This window comes from Sorex fumeus, unplaced genomic scaffold (genome assembly GCF_029834395.1).
Source record: "Sorex fumeus unplaced genomic scaffold, SorFum_2.1 ptg000044l, whole genome shotgun sequence".
Taxonomy (NCBI): domain Eukaryota; kingdom Metazoa; phylum Chordata; class Mammalia; order Eulipotyphla; family Soricidae; genus Sorex; species Sorex fumeus.
The window spans coordinates 66,348,564-66,360,714 of NW_026606101.1; the positions used below are offsets into that span (position 1 = coordinate 66,348,564).

General features: G+C 40.2%; 1 protein-coding gene across 2 annotated transcripts in view; it reads right to left on the reverse strand.

The window, feature by feature from the left end:
- The window catches only part of STAG1 (STAG1 cohesin complex component), a 354,244-nt gene that overhangs the window by 13,212 nt on the left and 328,881 nt on the right, over positions 1-12,151 (reverse strand). For both annotated transcript variants that reach the window (XM_056121608.1, XM_056121609.1), the window contains 3 exons: positions 11,684-11,785; positions 10,134-10,282; positions 8,947-9,075 (listed from right to left, as the gene is read on the reverse strand). In XM_056121608.1, the coding sequence (XP_055977583.1) occupies positions 8,947-9,075; positions 10,134-10,282; positions 11,684-11,785 (380 nt within the window). The remainder of the gene's footprint in view (positions 1-8,946; positions 9,076-10,133; positions 10,283-11,683; positions 11,786-12,151) is intronic.

The following is a 12,151-nucleotide window of genomic DNA, read 5'->3' on the forward strand; positions in this document are numbered from 1 at the left end:
ATCTGTGAGGATGATGATGTGAGAGAAGCCATCTAGAGGTTCCCTGAGAGCCTTCATAAAGGACCTGACCATGACGGTGCAGATCTTGTCGAAGGAGCAGTGAACAAAGTATGATGATAAATTCGACCTTTAACCATACCTGAAAGAGGCTATTCAGGAAAGAAAAGAGAGAAGAATGAACAAAGAAATAATCACATAATCTGGATGCAGCTATTTTCAAAATATTTTTATAAAGTTGATTAAAGCTGAAATGTACAAATTTGAACTTTCTTGAAATGTAAATGTCTATTGTTAAATATGTTTGTTAAAAGATGTTATGTGTATAAAAAACCCATAAACATCAACAATACTGTAAGCATGTTACCTAAGCTATACAATCACTGTCACTGTCACTGTCCTCTCGTTGTTCATCGATTTGCTTGAGTGGGCCAGTAACATTGTGAGATTTGTTACTGTGTTTGGCATATTGAATACATAATGGGTAGCTTGCCTGGCTTTGCCGTGCGGGCAAGATACCCTCGGTAGTTTGCCGGGCTCACTGAGAGGAGTGGAGGAATCGAACTCCGGTCAGCCGTGTCGGCTGCATGCAAGGCAAATGTCCTATCCACTGTGCTATCACTTCAGCCCAAGCTATACAATAAATAATTTAAATTAAAAATAGTTAAAAATATGTAATCAAACCGATCCTGAAGACTGTATACTACTAAGGCTGCCCTTCTTGAAAAAATCAGAAAGGGAGTGGGGGCTGGAGCAATAGCACAGTGGGTAGGGCGTTTGCCTTGCACACGGCGGGCTGGGGTTTGATTCCCAGCATCCCATATGGTCCCCTGAGCACCGCCAGGAGTAACTCCTGAGTGCAGAGCCAGGAGTAATCCCTGTGCATCGCCAGGTGTGACACCCCCCCCAAAAAAAAATCAAAAAGGGAATTTTTGGTGGTCAGGACGAGACATGAACTTTACAGTGAAGTCTCTAAGCCACATAACTGTTGAACAGTGAAAGATGAGAATCTCATTGGGTCAAGAGGTTTAAGCACAGGGCTGGAGGGATAGCACTGTGAGTAGGCATTTGCCTTGCATGCGGCAGACCTCGGTTCGATTCCCAGCATCCCATATGGGCCCCTGAGCACCGCCAGTAGTAATTCCTGACTGCATGAACCAGGAGTAACTCCTGTTCAACGCCAAGTGTGACCCAAAAAGCAAAAAAAAAAAAGAAAAAAAAAAGGGGGTTAACCTTACGTGAAAAGCAGAGAGACAGGAAGCCCTTGCATGTGGCCAACTTGTCTCAACCCTGGCATCACACATCATTTAAGCCTCATGAAGAGTGATCCCTGACCACTGCTGGGTGTGGTCCCCAAACAAACGACAACAAATCCATCAAAAGTTCCAAGTTCTTCCCTGTGGCAAAGACCCTAGCAGACTTTGGGGGCAGTTTGTGAAAAGTGACCCATATCTCTGCTCGAGACGTATACTTTCTTACTTTATGGTGTGTATTCTTGTGCATTTTCCGCCTTGGGAACTCAAGCAGCTCTACTTGGGCTGTGCAAGTAGGGAGAAGTGCATGCTCTCTGGAGCATGAAACTTTCTCCACTCTTATTTACCAAATGATCTTACTGTACTTCACTACTTGTCTCCTTCCTGAAATTCTGTTCAGTCAGGGAAAGTGACTAGAAAACTGAGTAAAATTTATGGCTGACTTTCTTTTCTTGCCAAGAGAAATTTCTTACTTCAGTCTAAATTTCACAGCTTCCTGAGAAAGTGGGTAAAGTATGTAAAGTAAAGGCCCTCCCGTTGATCATCAATTTGCTTGAGTGGGCCCAGTAACGTCTCCATTGGAGACTTTGTTGTTACTGTGTCTGGCATATCGAATACGTCACGGGGAGCTTGCCAGGCTCTGCCGTGCGGGCGAGATACTCTCGGTAGCTTGCCAGGCTCTCCGAGAGGGGCGGAGGAGTCGAACTCAGGTCGGTCATGTTGGCTGCGTGCAAGGCAAATGCCCTACCGCTGTGCTATCGCTCCAGAGATAATTTCCCATGCTGGGTAGAACACATGTGACTAATAAGCAGTTCAACTACTGCCCCGTGGAGCTGTGAGACACAGGTATGTACATGCAGGTGTTGGGGCAGACTTCTGTTAGTCCTAAACTTCCCCAGACACTCCTGGGAACAGAGCTAGACTAGAGAAGGAAGTGGCAGACTCCCTTCTGGAGGCTACCGCCTCTCTCCCACCCACTTTATATATGTCACTTATCAACGGTTCACAAGTTAATCTCTAGCAGCAAAGTCATATGATAAACAACAACAACAAAAAGTAACCAAAGACAGCAGAGGTTGCATGGTGCAAGGAAAAAAGATTTCAGAAGTTTGCCCATCTGGATGAACCCACACCCCACAATGCCACCATGCCAATGGCCCAACTCCACTGCATGACAACTAATCCCAGGAGAGATGCCAAACAAAAATTCCAGGTAGACAGGTTTTCAAGCTGAAACTCTGGGGCATTTTTGGAGCGGAGACTTCCAGAAGCCCCAACAGCTACACATACTACATCTCACAGTTACTGCCATGTAAATGCAGCAGCCCAGTTCTACCTGGAGCTCCTTGGAGAATTTGGACACCTCCAAATTCCACATCCCACTAAGAGCACACCAAATTAGGTAAGAAAGGAACATAGAAGCCAGCCAACCTCAATAAACAAAAACAGTAACAAAGAAGGCTTCACTAGCAACAAACAGTTTAGAAGATCCTCAAACAGGAACTTAATGACCCCACGGTGAGACAAAACAATTTTCTTTTACTCAACTAATTCCATTAGCCATTCAGTTCTAACAAACAATATAAATTATTTTGTGCCTGCTAATGAGGCAGGCTTTGTGGCTGGAAATTGCGGACACTGATGGAGGGAAGGTCACACTGGTGCTAGGATTGGTGTTGGACAATGGTACTGGTATTGGACAATGAGAGCCCGTAATAACTGTATGAACAATTTGGTAAACCATGGTGTTTAAATAAAGTCAAAACAAAACAAAAAAGCCATGTCAAAAGAATTTTAAGTCACAGTGTTGTGTTCTGCCTTGTACTTTATTTTATTTATTTTGCCTTTTTGGGTCACACCCAGAGATACTCAGAGGTCACTCCTGGCTCTGCACTCAGGAATTACTCCTGGCGGTGCTTGGGGGACAATATGGGATGCCAGGGATCGAACCCGGGTTGGCTGCTTGCAAGGCAAATGCCCTACTCACTGTGCTATTATTGCTCCGGCCCCTCTGCCTTGTACTTTATTATTTTCCATTTATTTATTTATTTATTTTGAATACCCATCCTTCCACCAGTGACCATTTCCCACCACCATGGGTCCCAGGATCCCTCCCACCCTCCATCCCCCCCATTCCCCCCTGCCTCTGTGGCAGGGCATTCCCTTTTGTTCTCGCTCTCCTATTGGGTGTTGTGGTTTGTAAAAAAGTTAAACAGTTAAACCTGATTTTCAGGAAGAAATGTTGGATGATTTACTTTCCATTGATCACTCTGTATATATCTGCCTTGTACTTTAAAGACATTTTCTTATAAATGTCATATTTTCACATACATACAAATTAAAAGCATGCCGATATCTCTAATCAAATAAAGTATGAATGATTTAAAAAAACCTAAGTGAAAACTGCAGCATCAAAGTACAATAATGCAAATAAAAAATACAATACAGGGGCTACGGATATCTGAGTTAACAATAGTGGAAATTAGCCATGTTGAAGATATGTCAATAGAGATTACGCACTCTGAAGATCACAGAAAAGAATGTTAGCAACTAACAGAGCCTGGATAAATAAGGATATCATTAAATGAACGAACACAAGTGCAATAAGGACATCAGCACAAGGAGCAGAAATAAGTACGAGGAAGACATGACTAAAACCTTCGTCGCATGATGAAAACATTAATCTAAACATCTTCAACAAACTTCAATATTTTAAGAGAGCCACAAGAAAAATCCAAGTGAAATAATGAAGTCCAGACCAGAAAAAATTATTGAAAGTGAAAAGAAAAGTAACTCATTCCATGTATGGAACTCCAATATAATTTTAAGAACTAAATTCTCAACAGGCAGAATGAAGGCTAGGAAGGTAGTGGGATAACACACACAGTGAATGTGCAGAGAAAACTTATCAAATAAGATTCTTATTTCTAGCAAAATTGTATTTCAAAGATGAATAAAGTTACATTTCAATAAACAGAGAATTTGCTACTGGTCAACCAGCCTTACAAGAGATGTTAAAGAAAATTCTACAGAATGAAAAACCAGTAACATTAGAGTAACTTGGATTTACATTACAAAAGTGATGTCAATTACTATGCACTTACGGAAAACAACATAACTTGCTATTTGCCTTTCCTTTCATCTGAACCGGATGCAAAAGGCAACTGCGGGCCGGAGCAACAGTATAGCGGGGAGGGCGTTTGCCTTGCATGCAGTCAACCTGGGTTCAATCCCTGGCATCCTGTAAGCTTCTCCTAGCACCACCAGGAGTGAGCCCTGAGCATCACTGGGTGTGATCCAAAATGCAAAAAGCAATAAATAAATAAATAAATAAATAAATAAATAAAGGCAACTGCATGATGGGGTTAAAGAGATGTACAGTGGGTAAGGTGCGTGCCTTGTACGCAGTCAGCCTGGGCTCTAACCCTGGCATCAAATATGGCTGGCCTGAGCACCATCATGAGTGAAGAGCCAGTAGTAACTCCTAAGCACCCCCCAAAAAAACAGAAAACAAATCAATAAACAAAAATCAACTGTGCGATACAATACATATTACTGTATTGATTAGAAAGTAACAGAAAAGTGTAATATATTTTATGATAAACAAAACAAAAATAAGCGGTGTGAAGAAAGCAGTATTAGAGTAAGAGCATCTTCAAACCCAAAGGAAGAAAAAAAAAGAATCAGAATTGTAAATAAGGTTAAACATATATGTACACACACACACACACACACACACACACACACACACACACAGAGCTCCTTTTTGCCTGTTTGAAACACAGCATTACACCAAGTAATAATGTATGTGTGGATTTGTAACACAATATGTGTAATAATGTTAACACAAGAGGGTTTGAGGCACTATGTGAGAATAGTTTTTACATTTCTATAGAGTAGATCTCATGTAAATTCTGATAAGATATTAAGGCTAGAATGCATACTTTGTATGCAGAAAGCCTATACTTGGTATCTACTGGTCAGGAGCACTGCTGGGAATAACGCCCGAGTACTCAGCTGGGAGTAGCCCTGAGTGCTCCCAAGCATGGAACCCTCGTGTGTGTGTGTGTGTGTGTGTGTGTGTGTCTGTTGTGTGCACACACCCAGGGCTTCACACATGCAATGTAAGTACTTCCACTACTGAGCTAACTACCCAGTTCCCCACAGTTTTTGGGTAAGATATATAATAAGAAAAAGCACTATTAAAGAAGTGCAATTCAAGATTTTTTTGAAAAGGAACAGAAATATTACTCTAGAATGCCTTAAACTTATGAGTAATGAAATGTTGCATTATAAAATATAAAAGAAGGCAATAAAGAGAGGGAATTGCTGGGTCATATGGAAGCTCAATTCAAAGGGCCCCAAAACTCTTGAAAACATTTGTACTCCTATGTTCATTTCATTTGTAGTGCTATATTCACAGTAACCCAAATATGGAAAAACCCAAAGGTCCAAAAACAGATGACTAATTAAAGAAACTGGTACATACATACAATCAAGTACTAGTAGGCTGTAAGTAAAGATGAAATCATGCAATTTGCTGTTATGTGGATGGATCTAGAGAAAATCATGTTGAATGAAGCCAGAAGGAGAGTGACAGACACAGAACAAGCTCTCTCATAAGAAGAAACCAAAGAAAAAAGGAGAGGTAAAATAAATGCCCAAAGCAACAGAAATTGGGATCAGGTCTTTAGAACGAAGCTTGCCAAGGGAGAGAAGATGCGAGGGGCAGAGGTGGGGCACCGGGACAACAGCTGAGGGAGGGAATACTTTGGTGGAAGGTATGATACTAGAATGTGTATGCATGAAATCCTCTTATGAACAGCATGGTAAACCACAAAACCTAAAACTAAACTTAAAAAGAAAACAAGGCAAAAAAAGAGGAAATAAATGAAGATAGTCATATTAGAAAGCAGATACAACTGCAGAGACTGCATTAAAACACCACAAAATACCATCTGGGGCCTGGAGATGGCTCAGTGGTCTGTTTCTGTTTTCCAAGAGTAAGGCTGAAAGTTCAATTTCCAGTGTCATATAAATTTGTTGAGCACTATTCTGGGAGCTCTGCTGTAGGTAATCACCGGAACTCTAAGAAATTTCTGGCCCTGGTGTGTAGGAACACTGCAACTGAAAATGGTGTGATCCCTTGTAGAGCACTGCAACTAAAACTAAAAGGCTCAAAGAGGTTGGAACACAGGACCCCCTTTTTGCCCCCAGCTCCACCAAGCCTTGAGCACTGCATCCCTCGACCTGAGTACAAAAATCCTAACACCTGAATCCCCAGGGTGAGCACTGCCAGGAATATCCTGTACTCCATGAAGACCTGTGCTGGTTGGGTATCACCTTTCCCGCGCACCCAGTCCCGTCCCCCAAAGAGATGTGAGCACCACCCTGTTCCCCCAAGGAGAAGTGAACACCATGACTATATTATATGAGCTGTGGTGAATAGCACAAGCAGAACGTTCAAGAGCACCACAGTTGAAGAGGGTGATCCTTCGACATGCATGTGTGCAAGTACTGCAACCAATGGACCTGAGTCCAGGCGAGCACCCTGGCAGAATGTATGAGCACCACAGGCAAGCATGTAAGAGCCATCGTGGTGTCATTAAGTGTCATTAAGGGAGGAAAAAACAAAAAGCACTAAACAATACAACTATATGCTGTCTACAAAAAACATACTTTGGGGGCTGGAGCAACAGTACAGCGGGTAGAGCGTTTGCTTTGCATGCGCCTGACCCTAGTTTGATCCCTAGTATCCAATATGGTCCTGCAAGCACTCGATCATGATAATGATCACGACCATCCTGTTATTTGTCGATTGCCTCGAGCAGGCCCCAGTAACGTCTCCTTCGTCCTAGCCCTGATATTTTTTAAAAAGTGCCATATCCAAGGCTCTTTCAGAGTTAGGAGAATGAGACCCATCATTGTTACTGCTATTTGGCATATTGGGTACGCCATGGGGAGTTTGCCAGACTCTGCCGTGTGGGCAGGTTACTTATTATCTTATTATCTTATCTTATTATCTCATTCCTACTGCAAGCACTGCCAGGAGTAATTCCTCATTGCAAAGCCAGGAGTAACCACTGAGTAACCCCTGGCCAGTTGTGACCAAAAAAGCTCAAAAACAAAAATCCCCAAAACAAAGGAACATACTTTGAATTTAAATTCTGGATGTTTGTGAAATGGATTAAAAGATACAAAAGCTCAAATGGATCAAAATTTGTATCAAAAGATACAAAAAATTGATACAAATCTTGTTAGTAAATAGTTCTGTCACAGATATAATATACAGCATGATAATTACAGTTAATAAGACTGTATTGGGGCTGGAGCAATAGTACAGCGGGTAGAGCGTTTGCCTTGCACGTGGCCAACCCGGGTTTGATTCCCAGCATCCCATATGGTCCCCAGCACACCGCCAGGAGTGATTCTGAGTGCATGGGCCAGGCGTAACCCCTGAGCATTGCGGGGTGTAACCCAAAAAGAAAAAAAAAAAGAGAGACTGTATTGCGTATTTGAAAGTGGGTATGAGAGAGAAAAAAAATAGCTATTTTTTGCAGGGAAGAGGCACACCTGGCTTTGCCCCTGGTGGGGGCAGGGAGGGGTTGTCACTTTTGGTGGTGGCTTAGTGATCATAGGCTGTGCAAGGGATGGAACCCTGGTCTCACATGCCCACTGAGCTCTCTCTGGCCCAGAGAAACTAATCTTTTTTTGGGGGGTGGAGAGAATAGGGGACCCTCTATTGGTTCTCTGCCAAGGATTACCTGAACCACCAGGGCTGCACTCAGCTTTAGGGACCTTGTGGTCCCAGGGATCAAACTGGGGTCAGTCACATGCCTGGTATGGTATACATCCTGACTCCTGTACTCTCTCCCTGTGTAAATTGGAAGTACTTATCACAAGAAAATAACATTTTGTAACTGCTTAGTGATGCATATTAGCTAGATTTAGACACATTATGGACAAATATATAAACTCCTAAATAGGAGACTCACAATATAAACAAATATGAAAACATTAAGTTGTATAGCTGAAACTACTGCTATCTGTAATTATATCTCAATTCTAGAATGAGAGGATCAGAAAAAGTATGAAAGCATACTTTTCATATATGCAAAATTACCAAGATAGAGGTTAGATCATTAACAATAATACCAGAAAAAAGAATCTAGACAAAAATTAGGGTTGGAGAGATAGATGGCATGGGAGTTAAGGTGCCTGCTTTCCAGTTTGATTGCAGGAAACACACATGGTTGCAGGAAACACCCAGCACTGCCAGGCAGGGGTCATTAGAGCACGGAGCCAGGAAGAGACCCAGAGCAATGCTGGGTGTGGCCCAAGCCCCTGCCACCCCAAAAGACAAGATTACTAGATACAGAAAATATTTTATAATGGTAAGTAAAGTGATGAGTGATTAAGTAAAGTCAATTCACTGCACACAGCCAGGACAGCATCACTAGGAGTGGTCCACAGGACACCCCTGAGCAGTGTTCTTCCTTTTAGAGGAAGATCTCTAAAAAAACAAATAAGTAAATAAACACTTGCTTCACTAAATCTTGTGAATTCTTGGGCACTGAAACATGATCAGTAAATGGACTACTTTATAAAAAACTTCCAAGAAAACTAGTTTCTTAAGTTATATACCGATTACAAAGGTGTTGCAATAAAGGCATTTCTCCTGCAATGTGCAACTTACACAGTCTTTTTGTCTTGTCGAAGAAGTTTAGAAGAAAATTCACTTAGTACTTCTAAGAAAGCCAGGTTAGGAGGTGGATACTCTTGTCCTTTTTGATTTTGATACTTAAAGGCAAATTCTATACCGTCCCTAAAGTAAAAGAAAGTATAATTAAGGGACAGAACATTTTCTAATGATCTTAATGTATTATATACAACATGCAGGTTTTCAATGACACAAATTTGAAACATATGACAATGCAGTGTTAGTTTAAGTTTAAAAAAAAAAATTCCAAATAGCTACCGTGATTCTCTTAACAGATGAGAATTTCAAAAACAGTTGGGAAGGACAACAAAATAATTTTGAAGGGAGTAAAATTTGATAAATTCAGAGCAGGGGGGAGTGACTCAGTGGTACAGATTTGTGTATATATTTGTGTATACAGATTTGTGTATATAGCGGTACAGATTTGTGTGAGTGTATAACTCACCTGTGTGACACTCTGGGTTTGATCTATGACACCCTCAAACTAATCCAAATAATCTGTATGGTAGGTGCATTATTTGCGAAAGTAATAAAACTAAGGAATTGCTAAAAAGTAGTTAAAGAGCATAAAGCTAAGTTTCTATATGTAATTTTTAGGAATAACATGGTACCCTGTGGTATTAGTTTTCCTAAAGTACTTACATCTTTCTTCATTTGATCTTCAATAACAAAATGAGGTTGACCAATGAGTACTGTGCAGTGTTTTTAAATCTGTAACTCCATGTTTTGTCACTGACATCAGATTAAAAAAATCCTTTAAAAATATTCCTTCTGGGGGCCAGAGCGATAGCACAGCAGGTAGGGAGTTTGCCTTGCATGTGGCCGACCCGTGTTCAATCTCTGGCATCCCATATGGTCCCCCAAGCATGCCAGGAGTAATTCCTGAGTGCAAAGCCAGGAGTAACCCCTGAGTATTGCTGTGTGTGACCCAAAAAGAAAAAAAAAATCCTTCTGTACTGCATAAGATTTTAAAAAATGGGCGGTTAAAACCCAAGTACCCCTGTCCCCCAAATTAACAATGCTCTTTTAACAGAGGATTACTAGACTTGAGGAACTTTAAAGTTCCAACTTGAAAAGTCTATTATTTTGAAAATGGGTAAAAAAATTCTGGCCAAATTCCAGAAACAAGACTCTGTATAATAGAAAGAGTTTAGCTCACTCACTTGTGAAGAGTTGCAACTGCTTCTCGTGTCTTGATCTGGTCCAGTCCGAATGTAAGCGCAAAGCGACGTGCCAATTCTTTAATGCCACTAACATGGGCAGATGTCCGATCCAGGTTGGGGCCTTGCTCTTGAACAAGTTCATTAAATAACTAAAAGAAAAAAGAAGAAAAACTCTACTGCTAGAGATATTTATTTTTGTTATTGCTAGAATTTACATGGTAGTTGTGTGTTGTAAAACAAACAGAAATATATTTCCTTTTAACAAAAAAAAATGAATTTTTGATCTGGTAAAAGGATTTGCTCGAAAATACTATTTCTGAGATACAGAGTTCAGGACTCTTTTTTTTTTCTACAGAAAAACATGTGAAAGAAAATCATCTGGATATAGGGCTAGGACCTTCCCCCTTCTTTCTCTCAGGTGAAAGGTTTTATACATTATATACAAAAGTACGTGAACTTATCAAAATAAAAACCCTGAAGCAGTGAAAAATATAAAAGCAGTCATGCTAGAATCAAAGCCACAAACGTAACTGTATTTGTACATTTAATTTTTTCTCCTTTTTAGGATAGATGAAAAATCTAGGTTTTCATCTCAAGCCACTTCTTTACTAGAATTCACTCCCTCACTCAGTGGTTTTACTCTTGTGCTTTACTGCTTTCTCCTGCATCAGGAACTATTCTGTATCTACTAGACACACACATCTTTAAAAAAAAATCAATTAATCAAATACAAAACCTTAACTTCTTAATTATATCTTTTTTTACCAGCATCAAGCCAATTCTCTCTTTCTCTTTATGGCAAAGATCCTGGAAAATATTGGTGCCATTTTTCCCACACCTTCCAATCTCTCAATGTTACTCCAGTCACAGCATTCCAGTGAAATAGAGCTTGTTTTCTACAAGTTAGTCCACCTTTTAATTTTTCTTCTGCAATACCTTGGTCTGAAGTAGTTGTATACATACAAACGTGTACGTAGTTTGACAAAGGTCTTATTACATAGATAAGTTTGTGTATATATCATGTGTTACCTGTCTTCCCTATGGTGCTCATGAGACCTGGGCACCACCAGGTAATCCTCAGTCAACTGGGTCTGAAGTTAATTGTGAGCAACTGAGAATGCACTCTGCTGAGGCTACCTAGGCTACCCTGGCTGGGCTGAGGACACTCTGGGGCCACAGATGACTGTGTTGAGGACTATGTGGCACCAGGGATTGAACTGGGTCAGCTCACATGCAAGGCCAGTGACTTAATCTCTGCACTATCTTTCTGACCCCCAGTCATAAATGAACAAATGACTTTAAAACAATCTGGTGTGTGCACGGATGGCTACAAGTGTACACTTCACATGATGTCAAAAACAAAAAAGAAAAAGAAAATTTTCAACAATTATGTAGTAAATATTTAAACACATTTTAATACCAGAGAATGTTCATTTGTTTTATAATGTATATGTCCGGAAAATATCTATTAGCTGCATATTCAAAATATATACATATGTACATATTTTTTGCTTACCATGCTTTTATTTGAAAACTTTGGTATTTCTTACCTGCTGTAAACTCAGAATGAGGGTCTTGGCACACTGAATTTTATCAATCTGCCTTGTTTTACTCAGTGTTTCCTTAATAATATCACCATAGTCATTGTAATACTGTAAGGGAAAAACAACATTAAAAACTACCAAAACTTCACAAGATTAAAGAGTTATGAAAGAAACGGTATCTCACTTCTCATCTTAATAATGACAGTGAAAAGATAGTGTTTAAACTTAAATACCTTTGAAATTATTTGTCTATGTTTGTATAGCTTAGAGTAGAATTTTAAAAAGGCTGCTATGAATTTATTAAGTAAACATATACATAAAATCATCTGAGCAAAACATAAAGAAGTATGAATGGCTTTCTTCCTTCCATATAGTCCTGAGCACTGCAGGTATGTCAGAATTTTTATTTGAATTAGCTCTCCAGATCATTATAACTCTGCATTTGTCAAGTTAAAAAATACAACACGTTAGTGA